Source organism: Mauremys mutica, chromosome 4, assembly GCF_020497125.1.
Source record: "Mauremys mutica isolate MM-2020 ecotype Southern chromosome 4, ASM2049712v1, whole genome shotgun sequence".
NCBI lineage: Eukaryota > Metazoa > Chordata > Testudines > Geoemydidae > Mauremys > Mauremys mutica.
In genome coordinates, this window is record NC_059075.1 from 149,123,291 (window position 1) to 149,143,186 (window position 19,896).

The 19,896-nt window shown below is 50.5% G+C and overlaps 1 protein-coding gene across 1 annotated transcript in view; it reads right to left on the reverse strand.

Annotated features, from left to right (window-relative positions):
- Nucleotides 1–1,112: 1,112 nt before the first annotated feature.
- The window catches only part of LOC123369104 (zinc finger protein 850-like), a 29,995-nt gene continuing 11,211 nt past the window's right edge, over nucleotides 1,113–19,896 (reverse strand). Inside the window, exons 5-10 of the mRNA XM_045014464.1 lie at nucleotides 17,706–17,741; nucleotides 15,904–16,579; nucleotides 14,355–14,403; nucleotides 9,794–9,876; nucleotides 6,103–6,206; nucleotides 1,113–5,379 (exon numbers count right to left, since the gene is read on the reverse strand). Coding sequence (XP_044870399.1) covers nucleotides 3,674–5,379; nucleotides 6,103–6,206; nucleotides 9,794–9,876; nucleotides 14,355–14,403; nucleotides 15,904–16,579; nucleotides 17,706–17,741 — 2,654 coding nt within the window. The 3' untranslated portion in view covers nucleotides 1,113–3,673. The remainder of the gene's footprint in view (nucleotides 5,380–6,102; nucleotides 6,207–9,793; nucleotides 9,877–14,354; nucleotides 14,404–15,903; nucleotides 16,580–17,705; nucleotides 17,742–19,896) is intronic.

Sequence of the window (19,896 nt, forward strand, 5' to 3'; positions counted from 1 at the left end):
GTGTCCTCTCTCGCAGGGAGAGACGCCAGAGCAATCCCATCCATCTCCGCAGCTGCTCACCCACCCTGGCCGCCACATCCCTCCAGCTCTCCGACGGACAAGAATGCTTGGCAGAAAGCTAGACGCCGAGATAGAGCAATGGACCCGCGAGCCATTGGATGGCTTGAAGTGCAGGTGGGAGGGAGCTCACCTGCCACCCATCCCAGGCCATGAGGCCAGAGCTCTTGACCCAGGAGGAGGAAGCCACCGAGTAGATGGCCTGGCAAGCCTTCACCTGAACCAGGTCGCCCGGGTCCTGGACCACAAGGAGCACGTCGTCGGCGTACGCCAACAGGACCAGCCGCACCTGACCGGCTCGGTCAGTGTCCAGTTGAGCCGGACCAGACATTCCCCACAGGAGCTAAAAAGCTTCCCTGTTAATCAAGGCTGGCGCAGGTTCATCAGCTGCTGTGTGGGTCAGTTACCAGTAGAGGGGGCCAGTGTGCTGCACTGAGCAGATGCGGAGTCACACTTATTTGAAAACCTAAACATTGGCAGGGAGGGGTGTTGGGGGGAGTGTCTGTCAGTGGAGATGTGGCTTCTCTTTCTCAAAGCCCCACTCCTGTTCAGCTAGGAGTTTTGGGGCTGGAGGCAAAAATCAGTGTGGGAGATTCTCTGGCCTCTAAATGTTTTTTACACCCAGACCACAAGAACTGGGGCCAAAGCATGCTGGGTTGAGGGGATCCAGCTGAGGAATGAACGGCCAGAGGGGACTGAGTGAATGCAGAATGTGAACGGCTCCAAGACATGCTGCCAAACCTTCCTCTGTGAAAAGGCCTTTACACCATAAGAATGATACTTGCAACTCTGACTCCGTCTATTCAATGAGCGCGAGCTGGCCCTTCTATCCCCAAATCCCAACACTAACCCTCTTTCTGCCCAATAAACCCCAGAACCTTGTGACATCTGTTGGCCTTTCTGCAGCATTAAAAATAGACCATTTCCCCTCCTTTTTGTTGCTGCTCCAGGACAGTACTTTGCCATTCATCCCATGGCTCCTTCGGAGCCTCTCGTGAAGTACCTGGGCCAAAGCCTTGTTAAAAGTTCAAAGAAACGATGTCCACTACTTCTCCTTTAGTCACTATTTTATTGACACACTCGAAGAATTCTAGCAGGTTAGTGAGGCAGGGTTTCCCTAGGGGGAGGCCGTGCTGGTTAGACACTAGCATATATCACTATCTTCTAGCTGGTTGGTAACTCTATTTTTGTGTATTGTTTCAACCAGATTTAACAGATATGGAGAAGTAGGGCTCACGGGTCTGTAATTCCCGCGATCGCCCTGAACAGCTTTGGTAAAATCACTTGCAAAAGACGTACATAAAAGAGAGTCTTTCGCCACCACGCTCTGCATTGATGTAGGGATTTCTAGCCGAGGAACTCAAAAGCTCTTTACTCATAGATGAATCCTCACTAGCCCAGATGGACATGGAGAGGGGAAGTCAGTGGAAGGGCTGCAGAGAGAACCCAGGAGTCCGGGCTGCCAGGCTCCAGGCCTAATCACAAAGATGCTGCCTAGATTATCGAGTTAGAAAATAACAGCTTTTCCCAGAAAGCGGCTCATGCTTAGTGAGGTTGTCTGCGTATCTGCCCGAGAGCAGGAGGAACGAATATCATTCCCTGCCTGTGTCTGCGCTACAATATTTTGCCTTGCCTAGGTGCTCTCATTGTAACTGCACATTAGTGAGGGGAGCGCTTTCAAAACTGGGACTGCCAGACTGTATCGAAGCTGGGATTCCTCTGGCCCAGTGGCTTATCTCTGGCACCAGATGCTGCAGAAGAAAGTGAGAGGAACCATGTTTGGGATCATCTACCCACATGATTGTCTCACCCTAAATCTTAATAGCTAGAGATCACCTTAAACCTTGGAACCTGAGGTTTAATATCCCTTTCAAACCCACTTCTTTATCAATTACTATCATACAGGTCTTGTTATCCACATAAACATCCAGTCCCTCTTTGAATCTGGCTAAGTTCTCAGCGACAGCAGCATCCTGTGGCAGAGAGTTCCACAATCCAGTAACATACTGTGTGGAAGAGTCCTGAGGAATTGGTGGAGGGCTGGAACCCAGTTTTGCAAAAGGACAAAGATGGACGTGCAGGTGAGGGACCAGCTAGAAAAGGAGGCTAGGCACAAAGATCAGGAATTTGAAGAGCTTAAAAGTCTCTAGTTTCCCTCTATAGTATTTTGAATAGAGGAAGAGGCTCTCAGTCTTTGGCAGCCTGGTGATTAGGGCTTTGCTGACTTCCTGAGCCAATCGTGGGTTTGAAGCTTGTGGAAACTGTCCACTTCTTCCCACAATTACTTGTCTCCTTAGCTCCTTTCTGATTTAAAACAGCACCTCACCTTTCACCCTGTGGTTAACAAAATTACTTAGCAGTCTTCTTAGTCATTAGATCCAAAGCACAAATCTCTCATTTTCCCCTCCTTCTTAATAACAAAACTCCAGAGGAGTCAGCAAAATGAGTTTAGTTCCAAAGATTTGTTAAAGATGAGAGTTGTACAATGGTCACCCAACAGAGAGTGAAATCTCAGCCACTTGGGATATGCAGAACAAGGCTGTGCCAATACACTGGTCGGTCAGTCTTGCATTGGACGGGGAGGCAATGGAAAGCAGTACATGTAAGTGACGTAAACCAGAGACTGTCGTTGACTGTGTCTGTGCAGCACCGGGTGTGACAGGGCCTGATCTCAGTCACTGCGTGTCTGTGCAGCGCCCGGCATGACGGGGCCTGATCTCAGTCACTGTGCGTCTGTGCAGCACTGGGTGTGACAGGTCCCTGATCTCAATCACTGCGTGTCTGTGCAGTGCCCGGCATGACGGGCCTGATCTCAGTCACTGCGTGTCTGTGCAGCACTGGGTGTGACAGGTCCCTGATCTCAATCACTGCGTGTCTGTGCAGCACCCGGCACAAGTGGCCCTTGATCTCAGTCACTGCGTGTCTGTGCAGCACTGGGTGTGACAGGTCCCTGATCTCAATCACTGCGTGTCTGTGCAGTGCCCGGCATGACGGGCCTGATCTCAGTCACTGCGTGTCTGTGCAGCACTGGGTGTGACAGGTCCCTGATCTCAATCACTGCGTGTCTGTGCAGCACCCGGCACAAGTGGCCCTTGATCTCAGTCACTGCGCGTCTGTGCAGCGCCTGGCACAACTGGCCCCTGATCTCGATCACTATGTGTCTGTGCAGCGCCCGGCATGACGGGGCCTGATCTCGGTCACTGTGTGTCTGTGCAGCGCCCGGCACGACTGGCCCTTGATCTCAATCACTGTGTGTCTGTGCAGCACCTGGCATGACAGAGCCTGATCTTGGTTTGCCTCCATGTGCCATGACTGGATCCTGCTTCCCTGATGGAAGTGCTCAACCAGGGCCACCCTGATGCAAGATAGGCTGGGATCTCCAGCATGTCCATGGGGTGTCCTGGTGGTCTCCATATTGGGTCCCCTAGCTCAGAGGGGAGACGGGGGAAGCAGGGAGGGGTCCCAGTGTTGCCCTGGCTCCTGGGGATCCCCATATGGGGGTCCATAACTGGAGATGGGGCTTGGTGATCCCTGTACGGGGGGAATCCCAGCTCAGGTGGGCCCGCAGAGTCCCAATACAGGGCCCCCAGCTCAGGTAGGTCCCAGCACAGCTCCCCTAGCTGAGATGAGTCCTCTGATGTTTGCTGAAAGCTGAGCTCCAGCAAAAGCTCTTGCCACACTGGCCGCACTGGTAGGGACGCTCGCCGGTGTGGGTGTTCTGGTGCTCCAGCAGGTTGGCGCTCTGGCGGAAGCTCTTGCCGCACTGGGGGCAGCGGTAGGGGCGCTCGCCGGTGTGGGTGCGCCGGTGCTTGATGAGGTGGGAGTTCTGGCAGAAGCTTTTGCCACACTGGGGGCAGGTGTAGGGGCGCTCGCCGGTGTGGGTGCGCTGGTGCTGGATCAAGTTGGAGCTCTGCCGGAAGCCTTTGCCACACTCGGTGCAGCGGTAGGGCCGCTCCCCGGTGTGGGTGATCTGGTGCTTGGCCAGATAGGAGCCCAGGGCGAAGCTCTTGCCGCAGATGCCGCAGCGGTGGAGCTTCTGGCCGGCGTGCGTGCGCCGGTGCTCCGCCAGATTGGAGCTCTGGCTGAAGATCTTGCCGCACTCAGGACACTTGTAGGGTTTTTCGCCGGTGTGAGTCACCTGGTGCCGCAGCAGCTTGGAGCTCTGGCCGAAACTCTTGCCGCACTCGGGGCACTTGTATGGCTTCTCAGCCATGCGGCAGCTGCGGCGGTGCTCAGCCAGCCGGCAGCTCCACAGGAAGCTCAGGCCGCACTGCGGGCAGCGGAAGGGTTGCTCTCGCTGGTGGTGTCGCAGGCCGGCACTCTGGGCATAGCCCTTGCCGCACTCGGAGCACTTGAAAGGCTTCTCCTCCCCGTCGGCGCTGTGCCGGGTGCGCCGGTGCCGGGCCAGCTTGGCGCTCTCCAGGAAACACTCACCACAGTCGGAGCAGGTGAAGGCCTCGTCGCCAGCGTGGGTGCGCTGGTGCACCAGCAGCGTGGCATTTTGGTGGAAAGCCTCCCCGCACTCAGAGCATCGGTAGGGCTTCTCTGCACCATGCTGGCTGGCCCGATGGGCAGCCAGGGCGGCACTCCATCCAAAGCCCTCCCCGCACTCCCCACAGCGGTAGGGGCCTTGGCCGCCGGTGTGCGTGCGCTGGTGTTTGGCCAGGTCCGAGCTGACCACAAAGCTGCGTCCACACTCCAGGCAGTGGTACGGCTTCTCGCCGGTGTGGGTGCGGCGGTGGGTCACCAGCGTGGACTTGCGGCCGAAGCTGCGCCCGCACTCGTCGCAGCGGTAGGGCCGCTCCCCGGTGTGGGTGCGCTGGTGGTGCACCAGTGTGGAGCTCTGGCTGAAGCGGGCGCCGCACTGGTGGCAGCGGAAAGGCTTCTCGCCGGTGTGGATGCGCTGGTGCTCCAGCAGGGTGGAGCCACGGCTGAACTTCTTCCCGCACTCCGGACAGCTGTGGGGCTTTTCGCCAGCATGAGATTTCTGGTGCTCCAGCAGCGATGAGCTCCAGGTGAAGGCTTTGCCACACTGGTGGCAGCGGTAGGGCCGCTCCCCGGTGTGGACCCGTTGGTGTTTGATCAGGTTGGAGCTCTGGGCAAATCCCTTGCCACACTCGGAGCACCGGAACGGCTTATCCTCTGCATCGCAGGCCTGCTCACCCGCACCTGCATCACGCCATCTACCCTGTGGCCTCTCAGAGCTCCCGCAGGAATCGTCCCCTTCGGAGTGGGCTGAGAATGGCCCTTCTGGCTCCCCATCGTCGTCGTCCTGCTCCTGCACATCGTCAGCCTCCTCGTCCTCACTCAGGGTCCCGTCATCTGGCAGAAGGAAAAGAGAGAGGGAATCCAGACACACGTCAGTCACGCCAAGGGGAGGAAGTATCTAATGGGGAGGGACCTGCACTGAGTCATAGGTGTCAAGGCCAGAACACATTGTGCCCATCCAGCCCGGCCTCCTGCCTCACCCAGGCCAGAGCATCTCCCCCTACCATTCCTGCCTCCAGACGAGTAACTCCTGGCTGAGCTAGAGCGGAGCTTGGAGGAAGACACCGCTGGGGTTGGTTGGGAATTTTAAAGGTGCAGACCCAGGGCTCCCAGGGCTCGCAGGCTCCCTGGAGGAGCTGGCAGCTACTGCAGTACAAAGAGTAAATAAAAAAAAGGGGTCATGCAATGTAAGTGAAACCCAGCAAATTCTAAACCTTTTTCCCGTGGTGTATAAATAGCCCATAGAACTCATTGCTACCAGATGTAGTGGAGGCTGAAAGCTTAGCAGGACTCAGAGCAGGGCTGTCTGTGTGGATAACAGGAACATCCAGAGCTACTTAATGCTAACGGCTTGAGCCGATCTCTAACTATTAGAGACCACGATGTGCTCTAACATGGCGGCAGATTAGCCCGTCTGCTACTGCAGGTTCTCCCACCTTCCCCTGCAGCATCTGGTGCAGGCCGCTGTCGGTGACGGGAGACTGGGCTAGGCAGACCTGGGAGCTGATCCAGTCTGGCGACTCCCTATGGTCCTGCTCCCACCTGTTCCCACCTCACCTGTCAGGACAACTCTCAGCTCCTCCCGCTCATCTGAATCGGCGTCACATAGCTCCTCCCCTCGCTCCATCCACGAGAACTCGGCCGAGTGCGCCAGCGGGAAGCTTGGGCATGGGAAAAGAAGACAGGAGACGGCCATTAGCATGGGTGAGACCTTGAAACCACCCTGTCACAGGGCAGCTGCCTCTTTAAAGGGAGATGGGTCTTGGCCCCACCCAACTGTCCCGGGGGTGGGGGAGAAGGAATGGAAAAGGCCATGTGACCCGATCAGGCCTCTGGGGCAGATAAGGAAGAAGCCTGGGAGAGTCAAAGCGGGAAGGCATGGGAGGGGGATTGGCAGGGCTGCAAGCAGTGAAAAAGCTGCTGCTGCAGGGGACACAGGTGGAGAAAAGACTCCAGCTCGGTAAGGGGGACTCCAGGCAGAACTGGGAGTGGCTGGATGAAGAATCGGGAAGGATGGATGTATATAAACCTCAAAATATATCAGCTTCCGACAGACTCTTAGGGCTTTATTTTGCAGCCGTTTCTTATAACAAGCCAGCCCAATATGGGAGTTACTGGTTACGACAAAGCCTCTGAGAAATGACTGAGGAAAGAGAAACTATGACTGCAGGGCCACCCCATGCCTCAAGGGGGAGCTGTGGAGACAGAGCCCGTTACACCCCCCTACAATGCAGCCTGATCCTTTATTATTATTGTAATTTGTGTTATAGTCGCACACGCCCCTGCCCGGAAGAGCTTACAGACAAAGGGCAGGACAAGACACTAGGCACAGAGCCGGGAAGTGACTTGCCTAAGGTCACCCAGCAAACCAGTTTTAGAGCTGGGAATGAACCCGGGTGTCGTGTCCCAGTCCAGCACGCTCGTCGTTAGACCCCAGTGACTCTCAGTGCTGCACATCATGGATGCTCCACCCTGCACGGGGCCCCAGTTATTTCGAAGCAGGAATCCACACAGGTGTAAGGGTCAGATCACGTGATCAGGCCCCACACACGTAGTTAGAACCTTTCCTCTGTGACTCAGGCTTCAGCTACATTGGGGGTTAAGCAGCAATTCCAGTCCTGGTGCAAATCTTCCATGTAAACCGGGGAATAAGTTGTTTCCATAAACCACCAAGATTTGTATCAGTTTAACTCTGCTTCTGAGCAGGCTCCATCAGTGCAAACACAGGGCCACTGTCTACACGGGATGAGGGGCAAATTGTGCGCTTCACAGCAAGTGCCTTACAATGAGCATTCGATCCCTGAGCTGGGAGGCTGCTTTGGCCTGGCCCTAAGGTTAAAGATGACTGAAGAGATTCTGGCTCTTCACATCCACGCCCTGAACAAGGTAGCACCGACCAGCCCCTTTGCATGGTTCCCACGCAGCTTGCGGCACTGGAACAAGGAACAAATTGCAGAGACCGGGACGGGGGAAGAACAAATCGTCGGCTGTAAATAAATTGGCCCATAATTCTGCCAACCCAAAGAGTTCAAAAATGACGAGTCAGGCCCCCAAAATACCAGAGCATCTTAAAAATGGGATTATTTTGATTAGCTACATTTTTTTTAATTCTGCTTTTTGAACCTTTAGGAACCCAACCCCACAAATGACAAGGGCTGGAAATACACTCTCCCCCACCCTCCCCCCAAGATAAAAGCTGAGATTCTCCTATAAATACATGGACCCAGTTGCTGCGGCTTTAAGGGGAAAAATAAAAACAGTTAAATATTATCACGAAGCTCGTAGTAAAAAAACCCTCCAGAGCTGGCAACACTTATTTGCTGCAAATAAATTGGCCCAGCTACAGTACATAGGGATTACTGGTGTGTCTAGCCCAGTCTCTCCTCTCTGACAATGCCCAGGACTTGATACTGCAGAAGAAGGTGCAAGAAACTCCACCCTTTATAGATTCATAAAATTTAAGGCCAGCAGAGCCCATCGTGCCCATCCAGTCCAGGCTCCTGCCTAACCCAGGCCAGAGAATCTCCCCCAGTGATTCCTGCCTCTGGCCCAATAACTCCTGGCTGAGCTAGAGTGGAGCGTTGAGAGAGAGACGCCCCATCTCCACTGATGGAAAATCCATCCCGTCCCTAGGGGAGCTGTTCCAACCATTAACTCTCCTCCCTGGTAAACACTGGCTCCTTATATTCTTAGCCTGAATTAGTCTCCCTTCAGCTCCCAGCTATTGGACCTGGAGGTTGAAGAGTCCTCTGCCCTCAGAAATCCCCTCCCTGTGTGCTTAAAGACCGGGATCAAGTCAGCTCTTAACCGTCTCTGAGTAACCCGAATACATGGAGCACCACTAGTCTCTTCATGGACAACAGGTTTTCCAGATCGTGAATCATTCTTGTGGCTCTTTTCTGAACCGTAACAATTTCCCAGCATCCCTTCTGAAGTGTGGGCACAGTATCCAAGAGAGGTCTGAGCAATGCCATAGAAAGAGGTGCTCGATATTCCCCTGCTGACATAGCCAGAGATCAAGTTTGCCCTTTCAATACAGCATTGCACTGGGATCTCCTCTGCCGGATGTTTTCACCCGTCCTTTCTAGAGTCACTGCTTTCCAGGACAAAGGTTCCCATCCCGGATGTGTGACCCATATTCTTCGTTCCCATGTGTGACCATGCATTTGGCTGGGTTCCAACGCACATTGTTCAAATCAGCCCAGCTTACCAAGCAACATGGGTCTTTCTGTGTCCCCACCACTAGCTGCCATTCCCACCTATCCTTCTGTCGTCTACACATTTTGTCAGCAGTGATTTTTATATCTTCTTTATGATTCATGTTGCAATTAGAGTTTCAGTTAGAGGACACAGGGACAGACGCCTCCACTCCTTGCTAATAATGGAGAGCACAAGCAGATTGCATAAAGATGTCCGTATTATCATTATACTGTGGGTGCCTGTCCAGCACCCACAATTGGAGGCGGATTTTCCAGGTACTTAAGGTCAGTGGTTAAATTTCCTAAAGCACTAAGCACACAGCAGCTCCCACTGAGAACAGTTAACCCAGAGTCCCCCTGGCCCTAGCATTTTGCTGGTATGTCATCTGTACTTCACTGTACGCCTGGTGTGTCCAGTTAGACTGTAGGTGCTTCAGGGCAGGGACTCTCACTGCATGTCTGTGCAGCGCCCAGCACGACCGTGTCTCGTACTCGGTCACTGTGTCAGCCCGCGACGTGCCTGGCCCTGATCTCGGCCACTGCGTGTCTGTGCAGCGCCCAGCACGACTGGGCCCCATATGTGGTCACTGTGTCCCTGTGCATGACAGGGACCAATCTCAGCGGAGATTTAGACTAGCCTGTAATACAACTATATAACAACAAAAAGATTGGCTCTTGCCTCTAAACGGTCTGCAGGGGCCTCACAGATTATTCATATTTACTACTGATATCATAACAGCACCAAGAGACCATAACTGGGATCAGAGTCCTGTCACTGCTAGCACTGCCCAGACTTGGAATCGCTGGTCCAATAAGGGCTTCCCGTGTAACCAGCCAAAATCATTCTCCTCATTTTACTGTTGGAGAAACTCAGGCCCAGGCAGAGTCCGTGACTTGTCTGAGGTCACCCAGAAAGCATGTGGCAGCAGGAACTGAACACAAGTCTCCACAATCCCCGGCCTAGACCTTCACCCCAAGGCCCCCTTGGCAGAGCAGTAAGACCATCACGTTCTCGGTCCTATAAAGGGCAAAGGGGCTTGGGCCATTACCTCTCCTCGCTGGGATCCTCCAGTGGAAAGGGGCCATTGCTCTCAGTATCAACCAGAAAGTCAGGATACGTCACAGACTCCACCTAAGACAGGAGAGACAAGGGAGTGTGGGGCGATTTACACTGGCCTGGTGGGACGGGGCAGCCCAGCTGAGATGTCCCACTGAGCCAGCTCCTTAGAGAGAAAGAGGTCGCTCCCAGCTCCAAGAGCCTCTGTGCTGGAAAGACCCACGCACGCCACGGGCCCCTGCCCCACAGGGAAAGCGCACACACAGGGTCCAGGGTAAATATTACATGCACATACACACAAACCCTTCCTCCAGTGTGGAAGGACCACACACACAAGCATTCTGGGATAAGTTACACACACTGGGGTCTGGGGCAAATCACACACACTGGCATCTGGAGCACATCACACACGCGCACGCACACACACACACACACACAGGTCCCAGGGTAAATCACACACATTGGAGTCCAGGGGGTAAACAACACAGGCATGTGTGCACACTGTGGTCCCAGGAGTAAATCACACAGGTGCGTGCACACATGGGTCCCAGGAATACATCACACATATACACAAGGGTCCCAGGCGTAAATCATACATACACATAGCGTCTCTCTCTTTTACACGCACACACCACACACATGGCAGTCTCAGGGGAAATCATGCATGCACAGACACACACACTGGGGTCTGGGGTAAATCACACAGGCACGGGGGCACACATGTCCCAGGGGTCTATCACAGACACGCACTGGATCTCTCTCTCTCACATACACACAAACACATACAGGTGCATGGGGCACAGCACAGACACACACAAGGGTCCGGGAGGCAAATAACGCTCTTTCACACACAGAGGCTTACAGGGGCAAATCTCTCTGTTGCACACATACACAGGAGTCCTGGGGGCAAATCACACACACGGGTCCTGGGGGCACACGACACACACATACAGACACACACAGACACGCACTGGGGTCCTAGGGGCACAGCGCACACACACACACGGGTCCTAGGGGCACAGACACACACACACACACGGGTCCTAGGGGCACAGACACACACACACACACACACACAGGGGACCTAGGGGCACGGGCACGGGCACAGACACACAGACACACACACACACGGGTCCTAGGGGCACACACACACACACACACTGGGGTTTACAGGGGCAACTCTCTCTGGCGCGCGCACACGCTGGTGTGGGGCTGGGGGCACGCGGGGAGCAGGCGGGTCCTGTCCCCCCTTCCACAGGCTCCGGCCCCGGGCAGCGCGACAGGCCCCAGCAGGCCGCAGGGCCAAGCCAGCCCCGGCCCCTTTGTCCGTCCGCGCCGCCGCTCTCGCCTCGCCCCGCGGCCTCCCCGCCCCGCCGCGCCCCAGAGCCCGGGGCGTTCCCCGCCCCGCCGCGGAGCCGGGCCCGGGGCGCGAACCTGGCTGGAACAGAAGCGCGGGGGTGGCCTGGCCTAGCCCCCACCCAGGCCGATCCCTTGGTGCACCGAGTGCGGGGGGGGTCTCCGCAGCTTCCCCGCTACAGCCCCGCACCCCGATCCCGCTGCACATGGGGCCCCCGGTGCACTCAAATCGGGGTGTCCGAGTCCTCCTGTCCCCCCCCCCATACGGGCCCCTCCCTGGGGCACTGCACCCAGGCGCTGAGCTCGTGGCATCTCGCCCCGCTCCCTGCACCTGGGTGCTGAGCGCGTGGGACTCACCTTCTCCATATCCCCCCGTGCTCAGCGCCAGGGCCTGCGGGGGTTAAAATCCACAGACAATGCTGGGGCTGGGAGGAAGGGGGCTGTGGGGGGCGGGGGGGTGAGGGACGAGGCTCCTCCTCCCCGCTCATGCCATTGGCAGATCTCCCGGCCCCATCAGGAGCAGGCAGAGCGATTGATTTGCCTGCGTAGCGTGGGTCTGCTCCAATGCCCCATTGCCCAGGCTGCTTCCCGTGCCCCCACGATTCTGGGTGATCAGTGCGTCCCCAGTGCCCGTGTGAGATGCTGTCGCCTCCCAATCAATAACTGGGATACTGGGTGGGGACGCCCATTTCCAGCTCCGCCACTGACCTGCTGTGTGACCTTGGACATGTCACTTCCCCTCTTTGTGCCTCCATTTCCCCTCCCACTCCTTTGTCTGGCTGGTCTATGTACAGCCTAAACTCTTCAGGGCAGGGATTGCCAGGCCTAGCGCCGCTAGGCACTTCCGCAATACAAACCACCGCTGCCTTCTGCACTGTCCCCAGGCTCAATCATGCCAGTGGCTTCTCTACGAGCCCTTCCAGGCTGTTTGTTAGCTAGAGCTGTCTGGCTGAATTTAATTAACGCCTGCCAAAGCAAAGCAAACCTGGAGTTAATTAGTTGGAGCTCCATAATTCCAAGTGTCATTGCACCTTTAAAATGTAATCTAGGCAAAGCCAAAAAATCACTACATCCCGCCTCCAATCCAGTGCTCTGAGCTGCTCCAAAATATTCTCTTGTGTCTGGTCATTAACCCAGGTAGTGAGCTGCCTCTTTTTGGTTTCTAGATGCATGTGCAATGGTTAACCACTAGCCTAGGACCCAGGGAGACCTAGGTTCAAATCTCTACTGTATTACAGACTCCCGAGACCTTGTGCAAATCACTTAGACCAAGTCTATGCTAGAAATTGTTTGCTGATATAGCTGTAATAGCAGCCCCTCATACTATAGACACAATTTATTCTGACAAATGTGCTTTTGCTGGCATAGCTTGTACTGGTTCCACAAATGAAATAAGCTTAACTGACAAAAGCATTTTATGCCAATATAACTGTGTCTAGACTAGGGCTTTTGCCTATATAGATTTTAAAAAAAAATTGCGCCCCTAATTGGTGTTACTAAGCCAGCAAAAGTTTCTACTGTATACTTGCCCTCAGTTTCTCTGTGCCTCAATTCTCCATCTGTAAAAACAGGAATATCTCCCTACCTCAAAAGAGTGTTGTGAAGATAAATACATTAAAGATGTACTTAGTTACAATGGTGAAGGCGGACCCTGTAAAGTATCTGAGATAGACAGACATGGAAACTATGTTCTTAAGATTGCAAAGCCAGACACACAAAAATTAGGAAATGCCAGAGTTAAAGTTACTTGACCACTAACTCTGCCCCTTTGTGCACATGCATTAAAGTGCAATCTTTCCAAGGTGCTCTCTCGGCATTTATACTTCTTGTGACATGGACTGCCACTTATCATCTGTCCGTACAGCACCTAGTGCAAATGCAACTAATAAATAATAATTGTAATGGGGCCCAATGTGATTGAGACCTTTAGGAATTGCCACAATATAAATGTTAAATAAAACCAACAGCAATAGTTGAATTTTTCAAGCAAAAAGCATTTCTGTTCAAAACTGCCTTTAGAAATATAAATATTTTGTGAAAAATTGAGTCAAAAATGTTCATTTTAAAATTTCTTAAAATTATTTCAACATTTTAAAAAAATACACTGATTTTGTTTTCCAAAAACAAGGCATCTGGTAAACAACAAAAAAATCAGTAATATTTTTGATTAAAAAAAATTTAATTGTAAAGAATTTGCAATAAATTGCAAAAAATACAAATTAAAATTAGATCAGTTTCAAATACTTTGAAACAAAAAATTAACATCTTTCCTTAAAATGGATTTATCAGTCCTCGTTGTTAATCAACATTAATATTCACTATATTAATAATATATTAATGCATCATATACTTTTTTCCCCAATTGGGGCAGAGTTAAGGTTGCATATATAACCTTAATTCTTATATTTCTTAATTTTTGAATGCTTGACTTTGTAACTTTAAGAAAATCCATTTAATAGTTTTGCAGTGTAGCTGGGGGATATAGTTTCCTAGATTTTTTTTAGAAAAATGACACAAAACTACCCAGAAATTCCAACATGTTGAGTAGTAATGACCCCAACATCTCCAGTGGAATTTAAATCCAGGCTTTGAAATAAATATCTAAGTGTCAGCTGAATGTTATTTACTTTGATGTGTGTGGTCCTAATAGAGATCTGCTGGTTTCTTTTCCTTGTCTAAGGTAATCAGGACTCCTGGGTTCTATCTGTGGTTCAAGGAGGGGAGTGGAATCTAGTGGGTGAGAGCAGAGGGATAGGGTGCAAGTCAGGATGCCTGAGCTCCAAGCCCTAAAAAGAGGTGAATTCTAGTTGTTAGAGCACTGGACTGGGACTCAGGATCGTTGGAGTCTATCCCTGTCCTGGGATAGGCAGTGCGGTCCTGTAGGTTACAGAAGTAGGAACTGGGAGTCCTAGTTCTTGCTTGTGACCTTGTCCAAATCATGTCCCCGTTCTGTGCCTCAGTTTCCCCTTTTACAGAACAGGGACAGTGATACTCCTTGTAAAGTGCTCTGAGGCCCACAGATGATAACTGCTGCCTGCAGAATATTACATTTGTGTTTACCACAGATCTCAGTAACTGCTGGATATGCTGAGTAAGGAAAACAAGGCAGCTTTGAGCCCATCACTTTATGAATCCTATGGAGCAGGTGCTCCAACATAGTGCATATGGGGAAGGATACCTCTAGGGTTTGTACTAACCTTGCTTTCCTTGCAGAGGCGGTGAAGATGCAGCTGTAGAAAGCTCAGCCTTCATCCTCGGAGTCTGTCTTTGGGTTTGTTAATGTCTTTGCTGTCACAGATTGTTACACAGACAGATCAGGAGTGTTGGGGGCAGTGACCAAACCATCAGACAGGTGGGATTTCCAAGGAGGGGCATCTTTGCGGATTCCCAACTAGTACATTTATTTTTTTTCCAATGTATTAACATTGTTTTCCTTGTCCCTCCCTGACAGCTGGGACTCTGCACCCCAGCAGCTTTTTCCAAACCAACCCGCTGACAAATATCAGCCAAAGTGAAAGGCCAGGCACTGAGCAGGATATAGGAGACCTGATTCTGTTCTTGGATCTATCACTGAAGTGCTATATAACCTTGGACAAGTCCCCGCGGTGGCCCACTCTTTGTTCATTCAGACAGTGAGCTCTTTTGAGCGGGGCCAGTATCTCACTTTGTGTCTGTGCAGCCAGGGGGCCCCAACCTCAGTCACCGTCTGTCGATGCAGCACCACAAACTATGAAGCCTGAATCTCGGCCAGGGTGCGTCTTGGCAGCAACAGAGCCAACATATCATTCACCGTGTGCTTTGCAGCCCCTGCTTGTTGTGTCTGTGCACTGCCCAGCATGGCCAGGCCCTGACCTCTGTCACCACGCAAAGCGCTCAGATACTACAGCGATGGGCGCCATATGTCCCTCAGATAGATGTGTCTGTGCAGGACCCCACATAACAGGGCCCCAATCTCCATGGGGCCTTTCAAGCACTACTGCACTATAAATAATAGCAATCATAAATTAAGTCTGCCACCAGTCAACCTCCCACAACCTACTCAGCTGTAGAAGCCTGGAAACAAAAGCTTTGAAAATCCCATAGCAATCCCGTTGGTGCACTGGGCTGGAGTCTCAACCAGCCAGGATCGTATCCAAGCTCATAGTCCACTTAATCTACCTGGCAGAATGACCAGAATGAGATTCAGGGCAGGTGAATGCCCGGAGCGTGTTAGGGGTTGGATGGACAGGCAGAGGGGTGAGACGTATGGGGAGAGACAGTTAGATAGATAGGTGCATATGGTGATAAAAAGACAGAGGGGCAGTAGGGGGATGAACAGATGGAAAAGTAGGGCTAAGGAAAGACAGACAGTGTAGTGTTTATGGGGATGGGTGGATGAATAGATGGAAGGGCTTGTTGTGTTGCTATGGAATGAATGGATGGACAGACAAAGGGAAGATGTGTATAGGGAGTGATGGATGGAGAGAGTGGGGGAACATATGATTAGATAGATTAGTTAAAGTATGTCTGGGGTTGGACAGAAGAACAATGCTAAGGTGAGAGAGACATAGTGGTTTTGGAGATGGGTAACCTGTCTCCTTCTCTATCCAGGAGAACAACGCAGTAGTCCCATCATCTCTGCATTGCGGTACTGCTGTTAAGTTGTGGTGCTGGGGCCACCCCCATCTCACATGTACTGGGAACCCTCAGCTGCATCACAACCCCTTGTTATAGCAAACTCTGCCTCTTGTCCCCAACTAAGCTGGCGCTGTGCGCTTTCTGCAAGCCTCTGGCCTCTCCTTCTTGCTGCACCGCTGATGAGAAATGAGCAGCCCCCTGCTGCGGAAGGCCTCCCCGCATCCCGCACACCGGTAGACCCGCTCGGCCGCATGGAGCCTCTGGTGCCGCGTCAGGTTGGAGTTGCGCCCAAAGCTCTTGCCACACTGGTGGCAGCGGTGGGGTTTCTCGCCAGTGTGGATCTGCTGGTGTCTTGTTAGGGTGGAGCTCTGGCTAAAGCTCTTTCCACACTCGCTGCATGTGAAGGGGCGTTCACCACGGTGAATCACCTGGTGGATCAGGAGGTGGGAGTTCCGGACAAAGCTTTTCCCGCACTCAGTGCAGTGGTGGGGCCGGTCCCCTCGGTGGATCCGTTTGTGTCTCAGCAGGTCAGAGCTGCGGCAAAAGGTTTTCCCACACTCAGCACATTTGAAAGGCCTGGGCTGGGGTTCAGGCTTCCCCAAGTCTGGTAGGGTAGGGGCTGGTTCCACCTCCCTTTTCCCAACGGGGCTCCCATGCTGCCTCCCCACCCTGCGCTGAGTCCGTGATGCCTTCCCTTTGTATCTTCCCAGGGGCACCCTGCGTGGCCCTGCCATCTCTGTCTCCTCCCGCTGGGGACTTGCGCTTGGCACCTCCAGCTGGGGACTTGCGTTCAGCACCATGTCACCTGATGGAATGAGAGGAGAGAGAATCCAGAGGTAAGTGTGTGAATGTGTGTGTGTGGGGGGGAAGGGAGATGTGTTGCCAGCTTTCATGATATTTGCTCTCAAAGCGCCCAGTTCCTGGAGTCATGTGATTATTGGAAAATCTTCATTTTTTTAAGTGAGTCAATTTCTAGCCCTACTGTTTGAGGAGAAAAGCTGGAAAATATTAACCCCTAATGGCTCAAAATCCAGGAGGTGAGTAAACAGAACCCAGAATGTACTAGTATTTTTAAAAAATCATGTTTTTTAAGCCACTCACATGATTTTGGGGTTTGCGATATCTGTAAAGGGGACTGCAACTGCTAACAGATCTGAAATTTACAGTCAAACTGCCCCCTCCTCCCCACTGCACACATACTGAACCTTTTTCAAGAAGGAAGCAATTCAGCTATTGCAAAACTCAGTGGGGGTTGGGCGACTGACTCCTTCAAGGTCCATCATTAGTCAGTATTTTCATAAATGACTTGGATAACAGAGGAGAGAGTATGCTCATAACATTTGCAGATGACACCAAGCTGGGAAGGGTTGTAAGCACTTTGGTGAACAGGCTTAGAATTCAAAATGAATCGGTCTGAATTCAACAAGATGAAATTCAATAAAGATAAGTACAAAGTACTTCACTAAGGAAGGAAAAAATCTACACCCAACTACAAAATGGAGAATAACTAGCTAGGTAGTAGCACTGCTGAAATGGATCTGGGGATATGGTGGATCACAAACTGAATACAAGTCAACAATGCGATGCAGTTGCAAAAAACGCTAGTATCATTCTGAGGTGCATTAACAGGAGTGTTATATGTAAGACACAAAAAGTAATTGTCCTGCTTTACTCAGTGCTGGGGAGGCCTCAGCTGGATACTGTGTCCAATTCTGGGCTCCACATTTTAGGAATGATGTGGACAAAGTGAAGAGAGTCCAAAGAAGGCCAACGAACATGACAAAGGGGTTAGAAAACCTGGCCTATGAGGAAAGGTTAAAAAACGGGTCATGTTTAGTTTTGAAAAAGAAGACTGAGAGGGGAACCTGATGATAGTCTTCAAATATGATAAGGGCTGTTATAAAGAGAAGTGTGATCAATTCTTGTCCTACCTTCAGTGGACATGGAGAACAAGTAACAGGCTGAATCTGCACGAAGGAAGATTTAGGTTAGATATTTGGAAACTTTCTATCTAGAAAGGTAGCTACGTTCTGGAATAAGTTTCTGAGGGAGGTTGTAGAATCGCCATCATTGGAGGTTTATAAGAACAAGTTGGACAAACACCTGTCAGGGATAGTCTAGGTTTACTTGGTTCTGCCTCAGCACAAGGGACTGGACTTGATGATTCTCAAGGTCCCTTCCATCCCTATATTTCTATGATTATATGAGTTTAAGGGTTTGCTCTGAGAATGAAAAAGGAATTTATTTATAGATTTTAAGGCCACTTTGTGAATACCCTCACCTACAGGTCAAAACCCAGAAGTGTTATCGTTGTTATAATAGGACAGTGCCATCCTAATGTATCTGAAGAAGCAAGGAGGTATTCCCCATTCCTGACACTCATAGCATGTAAACCTCCCAAATAACTTATATCCCAGACATTGCAAGGTATTTACGTGCCAGATATGGTAAACATTCATATGCCCCTTCATGCTTTGGCCACCATTCCAGAGGACATGCTTCCATGTTGGTGACGCTCGTTAAAAAATAATGCATTAATTAGATTTGTGACTGAACTCCTTGGGGGAGAATTGTATGTCTTCTGCTCTGTGTTTTATCTGCATTCTGCCATATATTTCATGTTATAGCAGTCTCAGATGATGACCCAGCATGTTGTTGTTTTAAGAACACTTTCACTGCAGATTTGACGAAACGCAAAGAAGGTACCAATGTGAGATTTCTAAAGATAGCTACAGCACTTGACCCAAGGTTTAAGAATCTGAAGAGCCTTCTAAAATCTGAAAGGGACGGGGTTTGGAGCATGCTTTCAGAAGTCTTAAAAGAGCAACACTCCGATGTGGAAACTACAGAACCCGAACCATCAAAAATGAAAATCAACCTTCTGCTTGTGGCATCTGATTCAGATGATGAAAACGAACATGTGTTGGTCTGCACTGCTTTGGATTGTTATCGAGAAGAACCCATCATCAGCATGGACTCATCCTCTGGAATGGTGGTTGACACATGAAGGGACATATGAATCTTTAGTGCATCTGGCACATAAATATCTTGCAACCCTGTTTACAACAGTGCCATGTGAATGTCTATTCTCACTTTCAGGTAAATAAGAAGCGGGCAGCATTATTTCCCGTAAATGTAAACAAACTTGTCTGAACGATTTGCTGAACAAGAAGTAGGACTGAGTGGACTTGCAGGCTCTCAAGTTTTACATTGTTTTGTTTTTGAGTGCAGTTATATAACAAAAAAAGTCTACATTTGTAAGTTGCGCTTTCACGATAAAGAGATTGCACTATGGTACTTGTATGAGGTGAATTGAAAAATACTATTTCTTTTGTTTATCATTTTTACAGTGCAAATCTTTGTAATAAAAATAATGTAAAGAGAGCACTATACACTTTGTATTCTGTGTTGTAACTGAAATCAATATTTTAAAATATAGAAAAACATCCAAAATATTTAATACATTTCAATTGGTATTCTATTGTTTAACAGTGCAATTAAAACTGCAATTAATCGTGATTAATTTTTTTGAGTTAATCACGTGAGTTAACTGCGATTAATCGACAGCCCTACTTTGTATATTTTGACGTGTGGATAATTTGTGTTTTAACTGTTATAAGCTTTAACTTTTTGAATCTTTGTGTCTATTGTCATTTAATAATTATTGCCTGCTGCCCAAGTTGTCTGACTCCCCCATAATTTCCTGCAACTTTGAAAATTTAAATCTATAAAAACAAAAAATACTTAAAAACAAACTATTATCTGTCCAAATTATAAAAAAAATGAAAATCAAATTCTGCCAAGCCTAATTATGATACAGTCTTTAATTACATGATCACATACACTTTTTTCCAAAGGCCCCTGCCTCCCTTTAGTGCATAGGAGGGTCTGTGCTGTGGGGATGAATCAGGGTTTTGTAACAAAGGAGGCTGTATGACAGTTGGGCTCATTTGTCGCCAAAGTTGGAAGGTGTACAGAGAATGAGGCAAGGGATTGAAGGAAGAGAAAGGAAGGTCTCTTGGTTGAGGCAGTTAAATGCTGCCCTAGGGAAATGGATTCTGTTCTTGCCTCTGCCATAGCGTTCCTATGTGATGCCGGGCAAATCACTAAACCAAATTTTCA